The following is a 24,757-nucleotide window of genomic DNA, read 5'->3' on the forward strand; positions in this document are numbered from 1 at the left end:
TCCCCTGCTGAAAGTAAAAAAGTAAATACAGTACTGCAGGGAAAACTGGTTCATTTCCACGAATTGTGAGAAGCTTGAGCTTTTGTCAAACAGAAAATACTTGCTAAAGAACTATTCCTAGTGTATTAGCAACTACATAAAAGCTTTTTACTTAATGGCATCCTCCTGGGATACTGCGCTGGAATGTGCAGCAGTTCTGAAAAAGGCACAGATTTGGCAGAACTGTAAATATTAGGTGCACACAGGCGAAGCCATTGTGTAGGGGGGCGGGTGGGGTCCTGATTTCCAACGTTGATAGCAGCATCTCATTTCGTTTGGTATTTATTTTTTCTACTACAATTACAATTTTGCTCAGAAAAATAAAATATCGAGTGTGCTCTCATCTGGATTTCTAATTTTCAGCATCCACCGAAAAAAGAAAACCTCTCATTTACCCCAAAGAATCACCTTTCTGAAATCTCCAGAGCCGCTGGAAATGCAGAGGGGAGCCCCACCCACGCCCCGCCACCTGCTGAGAACCCGGCCCGCCCACCCAGCCAGACTCAGGTCGCTGGGCTCGCCCTGCGCGCTGCAGCCCTGAAATGAGTCGCCGCGGCACAATCCATCCATCGTGTCTGTTGGCAATTCTGGGTGGGGATGCTCCAAACCAGCAAACCGCAATACACAACCCCAGCTTGGACTTTGAACTAAGCCCTTTTGCCCAGTTTGCCTTTTTGCTCGGCACGCCGGAATCCTCGCCGCCCCAACTCCCAGCTTGTCCCCAGCCTCCGGCCCCCCTCCCGCCACCTGCGCGCCTCCCAGATCAAAGCGCTTCTGGGAGGGGGCTGGAGGGCGCCCAGTCCCCCCGCCACCTTAGGGAGAGACGGAAACTACAACTCCCATCACGCCCCGCAGCCGGCTCCCCCCCGCCTCCCCCTCCCTCCCCTTCAGCCTGCGGCCGGCGGCGCTGAGCTTTCATCTGCGGACCCGGCGGGAGGGAGCCACTCCCCGCGGAGCTCCCCGACGGCGGCGCCGTGCGCGGCAGCTGCAGCTCTAAGCCGGGTTCACCTTTGCGTCCGCGCCAGCCCGGAGCCTGGGGGCAGAGGGTCCGTTCCGGGCGCAGCGAGAGGATGGGCATCCGCGTATTCATCGCCTCTTCCTCGGGCTTCGTGGCGGTGAGCGCGGCGGGGGCCGGGCGCGGGTGGGGGGCGCGGGGCGCGGGTCCTGCGGGAGGCGCCCGGCGCTCGCCCCTGTGCGGCTGGGCGCGCAGCGCGTCCGCCGCGGGAGCCCGCGCCCGGCAGGTGATCCACCACACCGGGACAACAATGGAAAGGGTGGGGAGGAAAGGTGGGTGTGGGACCCCGGGCTCGCTCGCACGCCCACCCTGTGCGGCCTGGGAGCCAGACGGCGCGGCGGGAAATGGAGTCCGAGGGAAGCCCCCAGCCCCTGTTGTGTGGCTGAGGAGATCGGCGAGCGGGTGGCATAAGAGCTTCGGGGGTCCCCCTCCTTTAGTTTAGTTCTTCCTGATTTGGGACCTTCAGCCTGGTTATGTTTTTGTTCGGGAGCTTTTTCGGCTGCTTTGGTTTGCTAAACTAGTTCCTCAATGAAACAAGTTTCAGGGAATTGCTCTCCACCCTCCCTTCCCCGCCACCAAGTACATCTCTTTAGTTTTATACCTGCGCAAAGAGAACAACAACCCTGTTGTGCCAGGGTTGCTAGTTTTTTGTCGCTTTTCTTGCTAGGGGGCCATAAATATTTTTACGTCTTTATGTAAATATGTGTGTATTCGCATTTTCTTTCTACCTGTAATGCTGTGGTATATTTCATCTTGGGGAGCTATACATTGTAGTCTCTTTATTTTTAGCTGTTCTGTTTGGTGAATGTTCTTGAAATTTTTTAGGAAGTTTTTTTTGTTTTAAAGAAGAAGAGAAGTTAAATAGCCAGAGATGTCAGACTTTATGGAAAAATTCAGTAGTGTATTTGACATCCCATTCAGTAAGACATGTAGCGCATGTGTTTTACATGATTGTTGAAGCTTGGTTTTCTTAGCTAAGAGTTAAAGTATAGATTTAAGAGTCTCCTTGGTGAGATATATAATCAAATACATCAAAAAGTGTACTGTAGATTGCTTAAAGTTTGGATTGGCCAATTGCCTGCCCAGTAGTTTAAACAGATTGTCCCAAAATTGGTTTCTTAAGTGGGTGGGGTGGAGAATGGAATAAAATATTGCCTGAAAATCCTTTTAAACCACTAAAGCTTTTTATTTCAAAAGAAACCGACACTATAATACAAAGACCCCTGCCCCCGCATTTAATGCTAGGAGCAATAGATGGGAAACTCCAACTTATCTTTATGTACAGGCATGTTCTGGTCCTCAGACTTCTGACAATTTCTGGTGTTTCTAGTTATTTGGGTTGCTTAGTCATCCCTGCCTTTTATAGATTTCCCCATTGAAGCTGCACTTCATGTGTTTGGAAACCAGTATTGTTTTATGGATAGATTTATTCAAATGCTCTCTCCTTACTAAGAATGCTACAAATCGCTGGGTTTCATCACCAACTGGCATGCTCCAATAATTGTTCCAATAGCATTTTATTGATTGCACGAGGGATGCTTTACAGTATTAAGCCAAGGCCATGTTTGGCAAGTCAAAGACAAAGTCGGAGTAATGACTTGGCTATTCCTGTCAGTAGGTGGTATATCAAGATAGTTCTGGAACCCCACATTTCTGTTTCCTTAGTTCCATTAACAAACATTTATTGTCTGCCTGCTATGTGGCTTTTTAATTTTAAGATTTGTTGTTGTGTGTTTTGCACATGCAGCTAAAATTAAGAGAGTTTTCATGTCGGTCCTGACTGGCACTGTAAGGTGCTCTTTTTCTGCCTGAGTTTCTTTTCTGTAAATGAAGGATTTTGAGAACTCAGAATTGCACTGTAGTTTTACAAATGTTTTGAATTCATCAGTTTAGTAAATGTGGATGAATCCTCATAACAGCTTCTTTTACTTGGATGATATACCTATTTAGTCTCTCAGAGTGAATTTATTCTTCTCCTTGGGCATTTTACTGTGATGGCTTAGGTCCCTTCAATGCCCTACCTGGAAGCATGTGTTCTGACGAAGTTTCATTTGAGCTGGAAGACATACTCAGTTATCACACACTTACAGTCCATAAACACTAATTATCTATTTTAATGGTCTGCCGTTTTAAGACCCAGTCTTTTCAGGTCTTAGAAAATTCTTGTTCATTGAATTTTCCCAATTACATCATATATCAGAACACAGTTATTCACTGACTCCTTCCAATTGTGATATCTCCTATGTCAGTACACAGTTTTTCTGTAATATTGATACTTTTGTTGATGTTAAGCTTATGTTCATATGCAAGAATAATGATTTCTAAAAATTAATGAAAATGTTTAGGTCAATTCTTGGGCTGAGGAAGCTAATGGGGCTTAGCATTAAGCTACATTAAGCTTTGATGCCACAGCCATAATGTTTTTCCTCCAGCATTGTTGGGTTGACTGTAGGCAGTGTTTTATTTCGTACCCAACCATGACCAGATAGTGCACGAGAGAACAAATAATTTCATTCCCAAGTCAGTCTGGTTTTAGCTGAAGTTTATTAAACCACAAGGAGGAAATGTGACTAGAATTAGACTTAGCTAAGTAAGTTCCATGGAATTCAAAAAAGATGCTCTGTTTCAATCACAATAGATTTAAACAAAGTCTATTTGGAGAAAATCAAGCTTTCTTATTCTGATTCCCCTAAGCTCTCAGCTTCAGCAACTGAAATAACTAGCATCAAGGGGTGATTCCCGTATTAATTCTACCAAACTACAGGTGAAGCTTGCTTTTATCAGGAAACAAAAGTGATACCACACTGTTATACAATGAATACCTGAAAATCAGATTTCTTATGCAACTGACAGTGTTGCTGTCATTCATGTTATAGTGTAGGAACATTTTATTTCAGTTCTAAGAAAATAGTATATTCATAGAAAAGTCATTTTAGAATTTAATTTATTTTGGATGTATACCTGAAAGGGGTGGTCTTGGTAACTTTGTTCAGTAAATATATTCATATGATTTTTGAATTTAAAAACATTGAAGTCAGTCAATTATTTCATTCATTTATCCATTCAACAATTATTTTCTAAGGGTCTGTGCTGCTTGCTCAGCTCTGTCCTTGGTCTTATGGGGAACCAAAGGATAGAGGGTGTGGTCTCCGTCCTCAAGGAATTCACAGACCAGGTGAGGAGATAAGAGAGGAAAGGTAAAACTGGCAGTAATAAAGTACAGCCTGAGGACACATGCCTGTTTCAGGAACATTCTTACCAGAGACAGAAATAATATAGGAGGCTGCGGGATGTATTGCAGGATGTCAGATAAGGAGGAAATGTGCCAGAAATCATAAAATATGCATGTGGGAGCCTGAGGCAGATGGCAGGGAGAGGAGTTGAGTTAGATTTGGAGATGGGGAGAGAGTTCATGAGCCCATCTTGCACAAGCTGGGAAGGAGTGAGCTCTGGAGGGGACAGGGTACACTCCTAAGTCCCTGAAAGAAGCCCATGACAAGCTCCATAGGCTCCACATCTCAGAGATGTTTTCAATTCCTGCAGCTTGTCTGCTACCTGGAGCAATTTGTCCCTCAGAGAACATGGTGCTGTCCGGCAGTGGGAGACCCTTGGTATATGATTTCTGAAGAACCTTTACTTTCCTACCTGCCTTGAATAAAGTTTCTCAAAAAGCAAATACAGTCTTTTACTCATTAAAGTCCCTGGGCTCAGTTAGAGTTGGAGGGAAACCTAAAGAGGTTTCTGGTGAAATCCAACCACTAAATTTTATAGAGAAGGAAACTTGGGGATAGGGGTTAAGTGGCTTGCCCTGAGGTCCTTTATATCCACTCAGTGCAGAGCTAAGATTTATTATAATAGGAAGCCAGATTCCTGAATGCTTTCATTCATGCATTGATTGATTCACATATTCATCAAACAAGCATTGGAAACTTACTACCCAGGCTCTGTATTAGGAGATGTTAGGTGCTAGGTGTATGTGATGGCCGGGAGAACAGGCTCTTCCCTCATGGCACAAATCATTGCTGTCTCTGCTCACCTCAGAGACTTGCTGTGCAAACCATTTAATCAAGGAGAATGAAGGACCAGTGCTGGCGTGGGGGAATGTTTCCTGGGGGTAGGGTGAAATGAGCTAGACAGAAGTATTACATGGATATTGGAGAGCCATGTCACTGGGAGCAAAAGATATAAAGATACTGAAAGCAAAGTTGGAAAACAGAGCTTTATTCGGGGCTATAACAGTATTTTCAAGAGAGGATGAGTAGGGAACACATAGAAACTACACTCAGAGTTGTGAGTTGTCTTGCTCTTTGCAACTGTAAAATGTATACCTACTATTTTGCATGATTTATAATTATTTTAAACACAACAATTACCAGGTAAGCTATTGCATCCTACATGAATGTGTTCAGTAAAGCTTCATGGTGTGAAAAAGCCTTAGAAAAGAATTCCAAGGCAGTTAAAGTCAGGATGTGATCATGTAGAATGGACTGGGTATTAATTTCTAAGTTATTCTAATGTCACAAGGAGCTAGTGAGGGTATGCCTGGGCTCTTTAGGATCTTTAACTCTTTAGATCCTCACTGTCACATGCAAAGTAGTTATTTATTCACATTTTGCAGAAGAAGAGGCTGAAGTGAACTGACTTGAGATCACCATACTCAGTAGGTGGTGGGACCTAGAGTCAAACCCTGGTGAACAGGTGGCTCCAGAGCTTCTAGAGCAGAAGTTCTCCCTTGTGGTCTCTGTTGCACCCTGGGGGAATGAGAATATCAGGGATACTTGACATCCTGCAGTGTGGGACATCAGGGCACAGAGAACTGCCCCATTCAAAATGCTGGTGGTATCTTGGGGAGACACAGTGCTGAAGGACTTTGGCAGAGGAGGGTGTGGAGCGAGGTTAGGGAAGAGGTGGGAGCATAAGAGTGATCAGGAGAAGCAGGAATAAGTTGGGGGCTCAAGGGCAGGATGTGGTTGTAATGGAAGGTCAGGCTAAGTAGGCATGTGTATTAGTTTCCTAGGGCTACTGTTAACAAAATCCCAGAACAAGGGCTTACCTAATAGAAATGTATCTCAACTTTCTGGAAGCTAGAAGTCTACGATCAAGGTGTTGGCTAGGTTGCTCCTTTTGAGGGCTGCGAGGGAGAATCTGTTCCATGTCTCTCGCTTGGCTGGTGGTTTGCTGGCCATCTTTGGCATTCCCTGGCTTGCAGATGTAATCACCCTGGTATCTGCCTTCACATTCACATGGCATTCTTCCTATGTGTGTCTCTGTGTCCAAATCTTCCTTTTCGTTAAGGACACAGTCACACTGAAGTAGAGCCCACTCTAATGACTTTATCTTAAACTTTATTATCTATTAATGCAAATATCTTATTTCCAAATAAGGCTCCATTCATAGGTACTGAGATTTAAGACTTCAGCATCTTTGTGGGTACACATTTAAACCCACAATAGCATGCAACAGGAAGGTTGAAATAAAAAGGCTAATTTCTGACATTTTTCTCTTTTAATTGGGAAGACTATGGGCAAATTTCTTGACTCTTAAAGTCAGCAGCTAGATATTGGATTATGTGGAATTGTAGCCTATGTATGAGGTCTTTTGCTAGAAAGGGGGATTTATCAATATCTCAGTGAAGACCTGACCTCAGTTTTTCTAGTATATTTTAATATTTCTTAAATTTGATATGTATTTTTCTATTTTACAATAACATTTAAACTTGTAAATATAATCAAGGGCATGGACTCTTTTAGGAAATTAGGAGCTTTTTATCCATTTGCTTTGGACACTTTAAGCATTTCAATCTATTTCAGGAAACTAAATTTTTTTTTTTTAGCCAAGATAAAATAATTTATTTGAAAAATAAAATGTATTCCACTTATAATTATAGAAGAAATTAAATAGATATATAATAACAAATAAATAGGTACAGATAAAAATAGATTATCAAGAACTATGTCTTTGCAGGTAGAGTGATTGGTATTGATGTATTGAGAATCTCTGAGATTCTCACAGGTCCAGTTATTCAAAGAAAAACATTTAACATTTCAAAATTAGATAGTATTAGAAGTAAACATCAAGATAAAGTATTAATTCTGGAATGATATTCAAATATTGCAAATATACTTTTTCCTACTGTAAGTAGTATACAGACAGTAATTATTTATTTACTTTTACTTTTTTATTTTTTGTAGACACGAGGTCTCCCTGTTGCCCAGGCTGGTCTTGAACTCCTAGCCTCAAGCGATCCTCCCGCCTTGACCTTTCGAAGTGCTAGAAACTTATGTGCAAGGGTGCCACCTCCTATAAACTTAATTACTTTTAGGCCTTTGCAGCCCCCGGGACAATTTGGAAACAATTTGGTTGGTCCCCTGGATCTAGTTCCCTTTGTTACTGTTGACAGCTTATTCCTGAGGGATGGGACTCCTCCGGGCTGGCTCAGCATTTGGCAGAGCCCTAAGAGGGGTTTCCTGGAGCTGCCCCCAGAGGTGGAAGAGCAGGGCGAGGCGTATAGCAGGGTGTGTCTGCTTTGCTGTGGGACCTTTGTGGCCCTCCGCCAGCTTTGCTTCAGGCTCCCAGAGCAGACAGGGGTTGTTGGCTGTGACTGAGGGCAGAGGGTTCTAACTACTTCAGGATATGTTTTCCATTTCCTACTGGGTCATGGCCCAAATCTGGAAATGGCTTTTTGTCATCTGAGATCTAGTGGCTTTTTTGAGTGTGGAGGGCTGAGAGTAAGAGGCACCCAATTAGGTGACTTGCTTGACAGGTTAGTTTAGTGGGATTTGGTAAATGCAAATATGGTTAAAGTCAGCAGGTATTGCTGCATACCAATCTAGTATTAAAAGCAAAGCAAAACAAAAAAACCCAAAGCAACAACAACCAGCATACCTTTTGAGTTAGTTTGTTTTCCTTCTGTGGGTTGCACAGGAGTGGGAGTGTGGTCTTCTTCATTCGTGACATTCCTGTGTGAATTGAAGCTTGCTGGTTCTTTGCTTCAATAACTATATTCATTGGTTGCAGTTCCTTTAAATGGAAATTGGCCACCTCCATAAGCCTGGAGCCCCAGTTGACAGGAGTTTGGATTATACTGTTCTTTTATGATAAATAGACTGCTTACTAGCCAAAACAGATGTTTGGGTTGAGTATATGCTGATTTATTTGATTCTGGAGTCAGTTTATATTCAACCCATGCACCTACTTCTGTGGGATACCTGTCATTGGAGGGCAGTGTAGCATTATGAGTAAGGCGGGGGCTATTGCCACCGATGAAGGACATGACCTTAGGCAAGTAACCTCAGCCTCATCATGTGTAAAAGTGGGATAGGAATAGTACCTTATGTATAGAATCGCCATGAGCCTTGAATGAATGAATGAATGAATGATTCTGCATTAGGCATTTAGCAGAGTGCCAGGAACATAGTACTCAGTGCATATTACTTAATTTTTTTTTTTTTTTTTTGAGACAGAGTCTCACTCTGTTGCCCAGGCTAGAGTGCCGTGGCATCAGCCTAGCTCACAGCAACCTGAAACTCCTGGGCTCAAGCAATCCTCCTGCCTCAGCCCCCCGAGTATTTGGGACTACAGGCATGTGCCACCAGGCCTGGCTAATTTTTTTTTTTTATGTATATTTTTAGTTGTCCGGCTAATTTCTTTCTATTTTTAGTAGAGATGGTATCTCACTCTTGCCCAGGCTGGTCTCGGAACCCCCGACCTCGAGTGATCCTCCTACCTCGGCCTCCCAGAGTGCTAGGATTACAGGCGTGAGCCACCGCGCCCGGCCCGTATTACCTATTATTCCTATTATATCATCATTGTCTTCAGCAGCAGTAGTAATAACAGTAAAAAAAAAAAAACCATGACCTTGAACCATGTGAGATCTTTAATCATCCAAAAATTATGTACAGTATATGGTACTTACTAAGCTGAGAATGCATGCTGGTATAATTTTATGAGAGTTTTTAGCAAATTTAAGTGTTAAAGGTTTTATACATCAACTTAATAAGAACATTGTAATATGAGCAGGTCATTATATACTACCTTAATTAGAGCTCTACTGTAATTTTTGGATATTTTATAGGTCTAGAGCATGTTGTGGAGTCATTCTGACCATATTTATTCACTGCTTACAAAGTGCTCACTACCATGCAAATGCTAACTATTCTTTGCTATACATAGTGCAGTTGGCCCTCTGTATCCATGGGTTCCACATCTCTGGGTTCAACCAACCATGGATCAAAAATATTCAAAAAGAAAAAGTGGATAGTTGTGTCTGTATGAGTTCGGTTGTCATCATCCCCTAGATAATACAGTATAACAGCTATTTACATAACATTTATATTAGGTATTGAGTAATCTAGAGATGATTTAAATTATATGGGAGGATGTACATGATTATATGCAAATATGAAACTATTTTTTATCTAAGGGACTTAAGCATCTGAGGATTTTGGTATCCGAGGGGGGTCCTGGAACCAATCCCCCATGGATACTGAGTGATAACTGTACATAGTATTTTTTAGAGTTGTAGCTTGATTTAAGGATTGCCAAGACTTGGCAAGTAGATTTCATTCCAAATGACAGTTCTGACTGATGGAAAGTGGCTGCCTGGAAAGCTGGGAAAGGGGTTTTGGAGCTTTGTCTGAAATTGGCAGAAAACAGTATGATTGATTGTTGGTGCCTGGTGTGGCACCAGAGGAGGGAGAATCAGGGCTTATGCCACATATTTGCCATCCCTGTCTTAGACTTTGTGCATTTGGACTTTGTCTTTCAGATTTGTGTAACTGAATGTAGAATATTTTGAGTCTGTGAATAACAGGGAAGAAGAATATGAGACACCAAGTTGAACTGATGGACAATGTCCTCTGCAAACATCCTGCCTTGTGTCTCCCCGCAAATTTGGTGGTGGTGGTGGGTGGTGGTGGTGGTGGCAAAGAAGGTCCAGGATTTCTCTGTTTAATGAAGATAAGTGGTACTTCCCAGAACTACCAATTTCCTGACTGTGAAATTGAACACTGTAAATTTTGGATGCTTGTGAAATATAGATTGGGTGCTTGCAGATTGGCAGAAGGGTGGGTGAATGATGGCAAAAGAGGTCAGGGGGCTTTGTGGAAAAATGTGGTGGAGACAGGAGAGGGAGAAAGACACCTACCGACTTGCTGTGCTGAGCCTTGGAGCACTGAAAGGGCAGGTAAACAATGACTGTTTCCCTGTGCCCAACTGTGAGGTAGGATTTTTCCCGTAGGTTATTTCATCCTTACAATCACCCTACAAACTATGATTTATTATACTTATTTTACAGATTAGAGTATTGAGGCACAGGGTGATTAAATACCGTGCCTAGGATTATTCAGCTCAATGGTAGAACCTAGATTTGAACCCTTTTCTTCTGATTTTGTATCTGGTTCTTTTTTCATTACCCCACATTGCCTACCGGAGAGCCCCTGACCAGAGACTAGTGAGAACCTGGGTTGTGCTAATGCAGAAAGCAGCCAGAATAACAGGGTATGAGCATAAGCTAACGAAAAGGGATGGCTCAGGGTTCCTAAAGAGCAATTCCAGGGCCTCCACTCAGCTGTTGAGCTGGCAGTTGTAGTCATAGGGTCCTGAGGGCATGTGAAAGCAATGGCTGTGCTGCAGAGACTGAAAAAACAGCTAAAAAGAGTATGATTTGGAATGGAAAGCTGATATTTCATAATAATAGCAATGAGTACCATTCACACTATACGCAGGAAGTACTGTGGTGGAGATTTGCATTTGTTTTTGTCATTCCTTAACACAACTCTGTGTAGTAGCCATTCATATCCTCCCTCCGTCCCAGTCTCAGTGTAAGAAACCCAAACTTTACATAACTTGCCTTGCCATAGACCCCAAAAGGTCCAGGCAGCCAGATCGGTGCCATCCTCTTCCTATGGGCTGTGTCCCGGACGAAGACATCAGAGGTTAAAGGAAATGAGAAAAGGCAGTGCTCTGAAGGGACTGTTTAATGTTTTGTTGGATGTGCTGAAACTAAATGTGTGATGTGATTCTCCTGCTGTGTGTGATGAAGTTGAGTAGAACTGACGATGTGTTGAACTGGCGGGAGCAGGTTGGGATGGGAGGGAACTAGGGTAACATGGGAGAAAAGGGGTTGGCTGGCTGGTGGCTGGCACCCAGAGATGGGGTTGGGGCAGAGATAATTAAATGTTAGGGCCCTTTGAAATCCACTGGGACAGATGTTGGTGGAGGAGATGTGTGCCCTCATCCTTTCTGTCTTGGACCCTGGGTTTCTGGGAGAAATGTTCTCTGTCGGCTGATTAGTCCCTGTTTTCTACTCTGCAAAAAAGCGTCCTTGTGGGTGGAAGGAGCTTACTGGCATATTGCAGCCTACGGTGGGAGTTCAGTGGGAGGCCAGAGTTGGGGCTGTTTGGTGGTCTGAGGGAAGGAAGTTGAGAGCCTGGGGGAGTGTAGACATCCTTCCTGTGTAAAGGGAAAGATGCAGTCAACTGGCTCTGGAAGGCCAGAGGGAAGACAGGAGGCCCTTAGGGGTGGTCAGGGAGCTGCGTTTTGTGTATCGTCAGTCATCTCTAAGATCAGATTCTTCGCATGGAATTTGCTGAGAGCCTCATAGGCTTGAGAGGTAGAAGAAATTTGTGTGTTATAAGTGAAGTGATGAGTGTAAAGAATGCAGAACTTTAGGTACAAAAAGTCTAGTTTAGGTTCGAACTATGGATCTTGTACCTTAATGGGCAAGGTGGCTTAGCAAGTCTTTTAACATCTCTGAATCTCAGAATCTCCACTTGTAAAATTGTTGAAACTTAATGAAATGGCAGCCATTATTATTATTGAGTGTCATTTAAATTTAATACTCTGGTCTTTTGTGATTTTTCAACTTTAAATGAGCTATTAATATCTAGTTAAGGAAGGCCTGGTGCACAGTGGCTCATGCCTGTAATCCTGGTACTTGGGGAGACCGAGGTGGGAAGATCGCTTGAGCTCAGGAGTTCAAGACCAGCCTGAGCAACAGTGAGACCCCTGTCTCTACAAAAATATAGAAAACTTAGCTGGGCATGGTGGCATACACCTGTAGTCCTAGCCACTCTGGAGGCTGAGGTAGGAGGATCGCTTAAGTCCAGGAGTTTGAGGTTGTAGTGAGCTATGATGACACCATGGCCCGGCTGACAGAGCAAGACGCTGTCTCCAAAAAAAATAAATAATAAATAAAAATCTATATAAGGAGAAAAATTGCTTCAATAATCAGATAATAGGTCCTGAGTTAGATGGAACATAGCCTTAGGAAGACCTGAAACTGTCAATGTTTATTAAGGTTAGTGTCAGCCGGAAGTCACAATCTGGTTGCAGGATCTGAAACCTCCTCATCTTTGGGTTAACACAGTGCTTTAAAAATTTTTGAGCAAAGATTTTAGATATTAGGAGATACCTTTCTTACACACAAACATAACCTGGATTTCCCACTCTTGAGACATCTGATGATCTTGCGGTCCTGGGGCCTTACTTTATCACAGCATCATGGCGTGGGTCCACCAGAGCTGAGCAGTGAGGGCCCCTTCAGCAGGGCATGTGGTCTTGGCGTCTCCACAGCCCTCACCATTCCCACCATTTTCCTAGCTCTGAGCTGTCTGTTGCTGAGCTTGTGCTATTCTTTTTCTTATAATAGAAAGTATTTCTTGGCATCTATGTCTATCAAAAGTGGGAAACCACAAGATTATATTGAGAGAGTTATATGTTTCATGAAGAATTGCAGCCAGCAAAAGTTTTTTTGTGTGTGTGTGTGTGTGTGTGTGTGTGTGTGAAAGGAAGGAATTAATAGTCCTAAATGGTTAGTAGGTGTTTGTTGGCTTCATTCCTTTATGTTATTAACTGACCCACTCCTGTGAGCATTTGAATATTTGACTCTTTGTGGAGACTGACTACTATCAGAGTAAAACGTGCCCCCTCTATTTGCTGTGTGCTTGGTGCTAGCCTCCTAGTCACTCTGTAATCTCAAAACTGCTACTCTAAGGTCATTAACTCTAGGGCAGACCTGCCTTGAAAAGCTTAGAAATAGTTGGTCATACCCTAAGCCAGGGTTTCTCATCAGTGGCACTGATGACATTGTGGGTTGGACAGCTCTTTGTTGTGTGAGATTGTCCTGTGCACTGTAGACATAGAGCAGCACACCTGGTCTATAACCAATGGGTGCTAGTAACACCCCCTGCCTCCTGGTTGCGACAACCAAAAATGGCTCCAGACATTCTCAAATGTCCCCTGGGGGGCAAAATTGTTCCTGGTTGAGAACCACTGCTCTAATCTATAGTAGCAGAGAGGAAATGCTCACATCAGGAGAGGACTCGGATTGCTTTAAAACTGGAAAAACATCATAAAAAAAAAACCTGGAAAAACGTGAAGAGATCATTTAATTTATCTTTTTCTGATGAGGTGTGAGCTGTTAAGTGACTAGTTCAAGTCTGCACTGCTTTCAAGCTCATGATCTATTGTCCTGATGCTATTGTCTAGAGCAGTGTATTGTGGAGCTCGACTGCTGAACGGGAAGTTGGGAGACTTGGCCTCTAGTTCTGGTGATGCCATTTAACTAGCTTTGTGTCTGGATGAGAAACTTAGCTTCTCTGGGCTTCAGGTTTTTCATCATTTTGTTATTATTGTTTTCTAATTGAGGTATAGATCACATACTATAAAATTCACTTTTAAAAATTATATGGTTCCAGTGGTTTCTAGGATGTTCATTATGTGTGTACCTAATTCCAGAACATTTTATCACCCCCAAAAAGAAACCCCATTCTGTCTATTAGCAGTCACTCTCCATTCCCTCCTTCCTCTAGCCCCTGGCAGCCCAGTAATTTGCTTTCTGTCTCTGTGGATTTGCCTATTCTGGACATCTCATATAAGTGGAATCTCATAATATTAGACCTTTTATGTCTGTCTTCTTTCACTTGGCATAGTATTTTAAAGATTCATCCATGTTGTAGCATGGATCAGCACTTCATTTCTTTTTATGGTTGAATAATATTCTATTGTATGAAAATACATTTTATTTATCCATTCATCAGTTGATGGGTATTTCGGTTGTTTCCAGTTTTTAGCTATTACAAATAATGCTGCTCTGAGCATTTGTGTATAAGTTATTCTGTGAACATAAGTTTTCATTTCTCTTAGGTATATACCTAGGAGTAGAATTGGTGCTTCATGTGGTAACTCTGCATTTTATGTTTTTGAGGAACTGCCAAACTATTGTCTAAAGTGGCCATTCCATTTTACATTCCCACTAGCTATGTATGAAGGTTCCAATTTCTCTACATCCTTGCCAACATTTGTTATTGTCTGTCTTTTTGATTATAGCCATTTTAATGGGTATGTAGTGGTATCTCAGTGTGGTTTTGATTTTCATTTCCCTTATGATTGATAATGTTGATACTGTGTTTTAAGAATTGGTTTAGATTATTATTTTTTAAAGATCTCTTCTAACTCGGAGTTTTAAATTTTTTCTTCTATTCTACACACAGACCCATATGAATAACACAGAACTGAGTCTTTAGGGGATATATATTTTGGAAATTAATTGAGTTAATCAATTCCCATGTATTTATGAGTACCTTCTATTGCCCAGTGTTCATCCATGTTCAGGATGTAGAATGCGTATATGGCATGATCCTTCTCTCCAGACAACTCGTTATCTGACTGAGGAGAAAAGATGAACACAGAAAACCAGAGGGCAACACAGGGTCATGTGGAATGTAATCCTAAATTTACTTATCCTGTAGATAAGTCACGAAGGCAGGTATGTTTATTTGGACAAGGACAAGAAAAGTCATATTCGGAGCTGGAGAGAAAAGTAGCATCTTTTGAGTTGGGAAGGTGGCTGTTTTTGATTCTAGAAAATTTCACTTAAAAAGGCTCCAGTAGAAAATTAAAAGACCCCCCCCCCAATATTTTGTATGAGCTTGTGAATTGGAAGAGATGTTGCCCTCCCTGTTCTTTTTTGTCAAACAAATGAATTTGATTTGTACATCCTTGAGCTGCCCTTTGTTTTAGACTTGATGACCAAGTTTTTCCATTTGTAAGTATTTCCTGTGGTGTGAGAGCAAGACAAATGTGTGCTCTATACTTAGTCCCACAACCATGTTTTAATAGTGAGCTTGGTTCTAAGAGATAATTAACAGGGTTAAGATGATTAATAATTCACCTTTGAATTTCTTTTCCATTAATGGAAAAATAAAGAAAAGAACAACCCATCATCTTGTTAACGATAAAGTCTTGTGTGTTAGGTTCAGAAAGCCTAGAAAAACCTCACTGGTCCTTCAGAGCTTGCCGCTTCAAGGCCTGGCTTTTTGGCTTGGCACTTTGGCCCCCCTGTGATGCATCCCAACCTACTTTTGCAGCATTTTCTCATTCTATTTTTTTGAGATATATATATACATCTGAAAACGTGTGTATATATATATATGTATATACACACACACACACACACACACACACACACACACACGCGCGTGCACACACACCAGGCCTCTTTTTTCTTTTCTCTTCCTGTGCCTTTTCTTGTGCTATTTTCTTCACCTTGATTGTGCTCATCCTGCATTGTGACCAGTTAGGTTCCCCTCATTTCTTCAAAGCCTATGCCAGTGCCACTTCCTCATGAAGCATCCCCTCTCCCGTCCCTTCCTCTTTCAGCCTCCACACTGGGAGGACTCTTCTTCCACACCCCTCCTTGGTACAGCCTGTGGAACTGCTCTCTTCCAGCCTCAATACAGTCCACCCTATTTCTTTGAGCTGTTAAGTTCTTCACAGTCAGGGACTATTGTGTTTATCTTTTTATCTCCCCCCATTTCCTTTTAGAGAACTTGCTATATAGTATTTTATTGAATGAATACAGAAGAAATACTGTTTCTCTAGCATCCACATCAGAAACGTAAAGCTAATCAAGAGTTTATGACCGTGCCAAAGAGGAACAGGAGTGCAATGTGAAGATAGACGTCTGGTTTGGAAAGCATAAAGGCTGTGAGGGACATGATTTATTTTACTGCTTCTTAAATACGTGGCGTGAAGTATCTATGTTATTAAAGATAATTTTATTAGAGTGTTAATTCTATTTACATATCAGAATTCTAGAACCCCCCTGTGGAATGAAGCTGGAGACCTGGGAGGAAGCAGAAATGCTACGGAGAGGCCACTGGCTATTCATTCTGCATTCTGCAGGGCAGGGTGCTGGCCTGCGGGACCACTTCACCCAAGAGGACTCTTAGTGAAATAGGCGAAATCTTCTGATCCCAAGTGAGGGAGTCACAAGGGGAAACTCTGAGAAGTGACAGCTGCCTTCTGAAGGTAGAACTAAAGGATTCCAGAAGCACAGTTTTGGACTCTGTTTGGTACAGGGTGAGACAGCAGACTCTTACATGTGAACGGACTCGTCAAGGCACCACATTAAAGTGCAAAAGTGGGTTATCTTGAAAATTCTTAGTCCAGAACAGATTAAATCAGATTTGACACATTTTGGTTTGATGTACTCTGCTTACTCTGCTTAATGATGTAGGAGTGTATGTGGTGCATTTTAGGAAGATCTCTAACCTAAAAATAGTTTTAAAATAAAATATAATAATAAATCCGTGTTTGAAAAGGCAAGCTTTCAATTTTGCAGAAAACTTCCATCTCCAGTTCAGGAAAAAGTAGGCCATTTGCTCCTAACTCTGTCCCCCACATTGCAACTCCTTTTTTGCCTTCCATGATTCCTTTCTACCTTCTAATACCTATAGACTTTCTTTTCTCATTGTCCTAGGAACTGTTCTTTTTGTGTTTCTTCTTTTTATGTTTCTGATGCTGTGCTTTTGTTCTTTGGTTACACATCACTGTAGCTTTCAGGCCTCCCATGTATCTTCCCAGTAGAGGACCTGCCTTTTGGCTGCCCTGGCCCTATACACATGCCTGTGTTAATGCCAGTTTAATATTGTAGTTACTTGTTGTCATGCCCTGTCCCTCCTTCCCCCGCCCCATTAAACTGTGCACTGCATCAAAGCAGAGGCTTTGTTTTGCCACCTATGTTTGTCACCTATGTTCCTTTAGTTCCCAAGTTGCCATTTAGCACATCTAAAGATCTCTAAACACCTGTTGAATAAACCTCCTTGACCTTTTTAAGAGGTTTTGTTTTTTCTTTATGCTGGCTCTTATGCACTCTCTTGCCACACACACACACACACACACACACACACACACACACACTCTTTCTCTCTCTCTCTCTCTGTCTCTAATTCTCAATTAATTTTTCTTTTGATTCAAGATGGAATGGAGAATTATATGGCTGAAGATAATAGAGAAATTTGAGATGAAGAAATCAAAATTTGGAGACACTCTTCAAGTGGGACATTATCTTCCCTGAAACATAGGAATTATGGTGATCTGAGGGAAGGGCAAGTGCCTGTAGAGATTTGAGAAGGCTGTGAAAGCTCCCAGTGGCAGTTCTGTAGGATGGAAGCAGCATTGAGTGTGCAACTGAAGTTAGTTGGAATTTTCAGCAGACAAGGCACATTAGCATTGCTCAGTAGCCCAAGGAGGGAGGAAAAAGCTGATGACATGGTCAACCCGAGACAAGAGGCAGGTCCACAGAATGCAGCTAAGAGCATCCAGACTTTCTCTTAGGTGTATCAATTTATGCCTAGTATAGAAATGTAAACTAATTATATTATAATTATATATTATATCGAATGTAATTATGAAAATGATCTGCTGTCTCCTATTATTTTCCAAATGTAAATAGAAGTAGTTTTTAGATCATCTCTTAGGATTACTTTTCATACAATTGAGGATTGACTGATAGAGAAATGAAAACAACATATTCCAAAACATACTGTGTTGCAGAGCAGCATCTCCGGACATTGATAAAGTCACGGCCTTTGGCTGAGGTCCTGTAATTTTTGTCTATGGAAAATACTATCCTCAGCAGAATTTCCTTCTTACTGCAGAGGATTTTGACTATTACAGCAAGTTTTGCTAGAGCAGCTTTTCTACAAACTATCCTCTAATTAGCAGGAAGCATGTGTTTGAAGAGTTGTATATAGTTTTCAGAGAGAATCTCGTAAAGTAGTGGCATTGTAAATTCATATTTTATGCTTGGCTGACTTTTTTCTTTAGGAAATAAACACGTAATCTTGCCAGGAAATATAAAAACAGTAAAATCCAACCACCCACATCTTTCATTCCATGTTTCTGGTAAATGTTTTATTATGACTTTACATCACTACTTACAGGTTTTTTTTTAAAATGCAGACTAAAAGTAGTTTGTTAGCACACATGTTGATGGAGAAACTAGTTAGAGCCACTTGAATTGCTTCAAACACAGGGGAAAGGAGGTAAATCAGCTGCCGGGTATGCGAAGAGCAGCCCTCTGAAGCCACCCTGTGCAGATGTGATGTGGACATCGTCTTCATCCTCCAGGGAAGTTTATGGTTAAGTTGGGGAAAGAGACACAGACAAATGCAACTGTTACTAAACAGTGCCAGGCAGTATGTCATTAAATGCGAGTTTTGTGGTGACTGTGGGTATGGTGGAGTGTGGTGAAGGAGATGATCCTGGAGGGGCTAATGTAAGTCAGGGTTTCTCAACCTCTGCACTGTTGACATTTTGGTCTAGATAATTCTTTGTTGGGGGTGGAGGAGCTGTCCTGTGCATCCTAGGATATTTAGTAGCATTCCTGGCCTCTACCCAGTAGGTGCCAGTGGTTTCCACCCCGCCCCACCCCCGCAGTTTGACAACCAGAAATGTCTTCAGACAAATGTCCCCTGGGAGGGCAAAATCACCCTCAATTGAGAACCACTGGGTAGGCATAGTTGAGCACAGTGTGGATTTGGGGCTGAGCTGTGAAGAATAATAGAATTTGGACAGGACGTTTGGACAATATGGATTTTAGTTGAGAAGAGCCATTCAGGTGAAGACCCCGAAGCCTGTCTGCAGTGGGGCCGCTCAGAGTGTGGTTCTCGGCTGTACTGTGTTACCAGTACAAGTACGACAGTTGGGGTTAATCATTTAGAAACTTTTATAGCAACTTTACTAAGTAATTTTATAGTTTATCAACTGTAATGGTGAAAACTTGAGGCTTCTATTTTGTATGTCTTTATTATTTAAATTTTCTAGAAATTTACTTTCTTATTTTATGAAAGTATGAGTCTGTGACAGATTGGAACATTAAAACAACAAGAACAACAGCTAACTGGTCATTGGCCAGTGAGACTTTGAGAGAGGCTGTGACCAGACTGGATTTAGGGTGCATAGTAGGAAATAAGATGATCTCTAGGTATGGCCCAGGTGGAGTTTGAAGTCAGAGTGGTTTCTGAGATCTCTCAGGGTGCCTGACACAGCCAAGGCCTGGTACTCAATAAATATTTTCAGGATGAACAAATACCTAGAAAACTTCCAAGTCGGGGAGAAAGGACCTAGGAGTAAGGAAGGGGAATCCAGTGGATATTTTGGGATGGGGGTGACTCTTAGAAGAGTTCATTAATGTCATTTTAATTTGTCTCTGTGGTTTTAGTCTTCAGTTATCTGATTATCCCCTTTTAGAAAATTTTCTAATTGCTTACTCTTAGACTGTAATTTTGAGTGGATAATTGCCCATATGAAGCTGTAAATTTATACATTTTAGACCTTATGTGTCAAATTATGTGGGTCCTTACGTGGTCTCAGGATTTATAAACACTTTAATGTCTTTGGCACAAAGTAACTTTTGTGATTATTTGGCAATGTTTACAGCTGTCCCCTAAAGCTTAAAAGAGAGTGCTGTTTTGGTTCATTTGCATTTTCCTGTAAGTAGAAAAAGGTCTGCCCCTGGCAGTTTTTATAGTGGTGATGGGGTGTGTGCTTGGAATCCTGTTCCACCCACATGAGCAGTGGTAGGAGGTTGTGAAGGCTGATTGCTTAGCCTGTGGCTCTGGGCCATGCCCATGTGTTCTCTAGAAGGTTTGGGGAAATTTAGTTTGCTGAGACTCTCACCTGTCACTTTTCAATTGCCCTTTTTTTATGTCTTTGAACGTATTAAACTTATTTTATATTCTATATCTGGTAATTTCAATCTAAAGTGTCTGTGGGATTTTTTTTTCTCTCTACTGTTTTTATAGTTCTGGCTCATAATTCCTTGTTAACTGGAATGCTTAGTTTTTTAATGTTAACTGCTTATTTGCTGATATCTCAAAACCAATTGCTTGAAATGATATATGGAGCTTTAAGCTTTGTGTCTTCATTTGATATGAAATTTATGAGACGAGAATTCTTGGTTGTCTACCTCCTAAATTCAGATCACTTCACAGAATGGGGAAGTGGATGTCGGACTGCTTTTTAGGCGGACTGGAACTAGGCAGTCTGGGTTCCAGTCTTGGCTGCTGCCACTTACATATTGAATTACTTCGGGTAAGTTACTTAGCTCTCTGTGTCTGTTTTATTTTGTCAAATGAGTAGGTTGACAGGTCGATAAATAGCTGTAGGACAAATGACTGAGGTCAGGATCATGGTCTAGATATTGGCAATTTGACTTCCAGTGTTTCTGCAACTTCATTATTTGCCGAAGTAGTAGCAAGCCACCTTAAAATCATAGAGGTGTAACATATGTTCCCTGCTCTCCAAAATTTAAATTACATGAATAGACAAGACCTAGCAACTCTCAGACGGTAGCAAGGTAAATATAGGTAGCATGTTCTTTGGCAGTTCAGAGGAAGTAAGTGGAGAATACTCTGGGTGAGAGACGGGCTCTCAGTTGGGCCTTGTAGGAAGAGTAGGACTTAAATATTGAAAAGGCAAGAGGGCAATCAAGGAAAGGGGAACAGAGAAAATCAAAGAAAAATTATCAGGGGTCATTCACTACAGGGAGGAAGTGTAGGGAAAGGAGACGGGTAATAGGGGATTGTGATGAACCGCAGGGCCAGGCTCAGAGTGAGAACTCTCTGTGGCAGTCAGAGGAGGCCCTTGAAAGTTCTAGGCTAGTCAAGTGATACAGAAATGAAGTTTTAAGATGCTAATGGGCTCACGCCTGTAATCCTAGCCCTCTGGGAGGCCGAGGCGGGTGGATCGCTTAAGGTCAGGAGTTCGAGACCAGCCTGAGCAAGAGCGAGACCCCGTCTCTACTAAAAATAGAAAGAAGTTATCTGGCCAACTAAAAATATATATAGAAAAAAATTAGCCGGGCATGGTGGCTCATGCCTGTAGTCCCAGCTACTCGGGAGGCTGAGGCAGGAGGATCGCTTAAGCCCAGGAGTTTGAGGTTGCTGTGAGCTAGGCTGACGCCACGGCACTTACTCTGGCCGGGCAACAAAGTGAGACTCTGTCTCAAAAAAAAAAAAAAAAAAAAGATGCTAATGGGTATAGAATAGCCAAGAATGGTGTTTCATTTAGGTTCCTCTCAGGAAAGAGACAGCATTTAGAAAAAGGGCAATTGAGAGAAGCTTAAGAAAGAGGGGACATGAAACTAACGAAGATTTGGAAGGCAGCCGCAGCAGGTTTAGGGGTGGGCAGGTGGCCTGGCTGTTGGCCAGGGTGATAGAGGTGACTGAGCCATGTACGTGTGTCTCATTGTCCAGCTGGCTGCTCAAGCTTCTTCCCCTGCTGGTGGTCTCAGGGTTCTAATAGCAGCAAAGGGGCAAGCACTGAATACTTTCAGGGACTCTGTTTCCATCAGGCTTGCTAATACTCTGCCCAGATTCAAGGGATGGAGAAACAGACTCCACCTTTTGGTGGAAAGAGCTGCAATGTCACATTGTCAGGGTGCGGATGCACAGAGGGGGAGAATTTGTGGGGAGTTTTATAACTTACCACAGTATGTGAAAGAAGAAATAACTTTTTTTCATTAAGCTTATAAATCTTTTAAAAACACTCTAAACCAATTGCCACTTATTTTTGAACATAGGTGTTATGAAGTACTGTGGCTTAAAATTATTTTATTCATTTTATTTTGACATTTGATTGTATTTGGTGAAGTTCTAGAAGGGAAAGATAAGAATGTTTGGTATGGTATGATCACACAGTGATTTATTTTTACTAAAAATCAAGTGAATTTTCCAGTCCTTTCCAGTGAGCAAATGGATGGAATTTGTGTGGGATTTTGTTTGACAATATACCCATTGTGGCACAGCGTGGAGGATCTTTGTTTTGTTTTGTTTTGTTTTGTTGCAAATTGTGTTTTGGTCCCTGTTCTGCATTTCCTCTTCTTATAGCTCTGTACTTCATTATGGACAAATACCAGTGGTGATCCCCCTCGCTTGGACTGCTGTCATTGTTCCACCTGGAGCAATTCTCTTGGGTCCACTAAGCCAGAGGTGACCCACAGAGTGAATTTACTCTTTGTCGTAGTTTCTCTTTTTGGTTTGTCTTCTCCCTACAGACTTTAAGAGGTCCAGCAGAAATGCTTTGATAGATATTCCCTTGTCTTCCTCTTAGAGAACTTGATGCACATTTGGATAAGCAGGAGGAAAGGGCAGGTGGGATCCTCATGTACCTTCTTAGGGCGATGGTGTTAAGGTTCAATTCCTTTTACTTTCATTCCTTTCAAGTGCAGATATCTGCTAAGATTCTATTATGGCTTGCCCCAGGCATCCGTCTGAGAGCACTGGCCACTCTGCCTTGTATCTGGTTTACATCCTAACTCGAGGATACACTTTGAGGAGCCTATTACTTATTTACTTAATTAAAAGTGTAATTAATGTTACAAAGGAGGAATTAAGGACACAGTGAAAGTGTTTACAAAGGAAAGACCTTACCTAACCTGAGTGCTTTTGTCAGGGAAGATTTACTCGGTGGCTCACGCCTGTAATCTTAGCACTTGGGAGGCCAAGGTGGGTGGATCCTTTGAGCTCAGGAGTTTGAGACCAGCCTGAGCAAGAGTGAGACCCCATCTCTACTAAAAAAATAGAAAGAAATTGTATGGACAACTAAAAATATATAGAAAAAAATTAGCCGGACATGGTGGCACATGCCTGTAGTCCCAGCTACTGGGGAGGCTGAGGCAGGAGGATCGCTTAAGCCCAGGAGTTTGAGGTTGCTGTGAGCTAGGCTGACGCCACGGCACTCTAGCCAGGGCAACAGAGTGGGACTCTGTCTCGAAAAAAAAAAAAAGAAAGAGCATGTTAAGTCAGCTAGGTGAAGGAAGGAAGGGCTGGAAAGAGATTTCATGGGCTGCTGACCGCCGTATGAGAAGCTCTGATGCAGGAAGGGTGGTACAGTTGAGCAAAGGGAGGGAGAACTGTGTAGGGTCAGTGGAGAGCAGTGGCTCTTCAAGCTTGATCTGTGCATCACCTGGAAACTTGTTAGAAATGCAAATTCTGGGTTTTTTAAAAACAGGTTTATTGAGATATGATTAACATACCACGTAATTCACCCATTTAAACTATACAATTCAGTGGCTCTCAGGATATTTGCAGAACCATCACAAAATTTCAGAACATTTTTATTACCCCACAAAGAAATCTCACACTGCTTAGCCACCAGCCCACAATCCCCCAACCCTCCTCACTCCAGCCCTAAGCAGCCACTAATCTACCTTCCGTCTGAGATTCACCTATTCTGGACATCTCATGTAAATGGAATCCTACAATATGTGGTCCTTCATGACTGGCTTCTTTCACTTAGCACAGTGATTTCAAAGTTGATCCAGGTTGTACATGGATCGGTACTTCATTCATTTTTGCGACCAAATAATGGTCTATTGTTTAAAGATATGAAGTGCAGATTCTTGAGCCACTCTAGTCTTACTGAATCAGAAACTCTGTGGGGTGCTCCCCCTTCCATAATCTGTGTTTTCACAAGACCTCCAGATGTCCCCCATTCACCCCAGCATGGAGAGCTACTGCTGCAGACAGAGGGGGCAGTTCTCACCACTGCCTGGGCCTGGGCACCGATTTCTACCTTTATCTGAAGGATGATGGGAAGTTACTGAAAGATTTTTAAACAGAGATGTGAAATCATGCATTGTATGTGTGTTTTTTTTTTAAAATCATTTTAGCTTTTCTCTGAAATGTGGTTTTGGGGGAATCTCACTAGAAGAACATGCAGGAAGCTCTGGGGAGAGATGCCGGCCTGGTATGGGCTACTGGCAGTGAAAATGGAGAAACGTGGATAAGTTCAAGAAAAATGTTGGAAACAGGAAAGCCGTGATGTGATGGTTAATTGCATCATTGGGGAGAGTCAAAGATGAAATCCAGGTTTCTAGTTTGGGCAAGTGAATGGGTGGTGGTGCCATCACTAAGATCTTCTGAGTTTTCTGGTTTTCTGATATGTGGGTAAATCTAAGTCACGCATTCATCTAGAGTCTACTCTTCCAAGGAATGCTCAGAGAAATCATTGGATAACATTTGAGTATTTACTATGTGGAAAATACTCTTGGGAAGACACATCACAACCATCTAGAGCCATAAATACAATTGGCCCTCCATATTTGTGGGTTCCACATTGTTGAATTCAACCAACTGCAGATGGAAAATGTTCAGAAAAACAAAAACAAAAAATATCTGGGTGTGGTCGCACATGCCTGTAATCACGACTACTAAGGAGGCTGAGGCAGGAGGATTGTTTGAGGCCAAGAGTTTAAAGCTGGCCTGGGTAACATAGCGAGACCCCCATCTCAAAAAAAAAAAGAGAAAAAGGAAAAAAAATAATACAACAATAAAAAGTAATGCAAATTTTAAAAAACAATACAGCATAACAACTATTTACTGTATTAGGTATTGTAAGTAATCTAGAGGTGAT

The 24,757-nt window shown here is 42.1% G+C and overlaps 1 protein-coding gene across 1 annotated transcript in view; it reads left to right on the forward strand.

Annotated features, from left to right (window-relative positions):
* Positions 1–755: 755 nt before the first annotated feature.
* The window catches only part of SH3BGRL2 (SH3 domain binding glutamate rich protein like 2), a 54,732-nt gene continuing 30,730 nt past the window's right edge, over positions 756–24,757 (forward strand). The window contains exon 1 of the mRNA XM_045543929.1: positions 756–1,154. Coding sequence (XP_045399885.1) covers positions 1,110–1,154 — 45 coding nt within the window. The 5' untranslated portion in view covers positions 756–1,109. The remainder of the gene's footprint in view (positions 1,155–24,757) is intronic.

The sequence above is a fragment of the Lemur catta genome, chromosome 2 (genome assembly GCF_020740605.2).
Source record: "Lemur catta isolate mLemCat1 chromosome 2, mLemCat1.pri, whole genome shotgun sequence".
Classification (NCBI taxonomy): Eukaryota; Metazoa; Chordata; class Mammalia; order Primates; family Lemuridae; genus Lemur; species Lemur catta.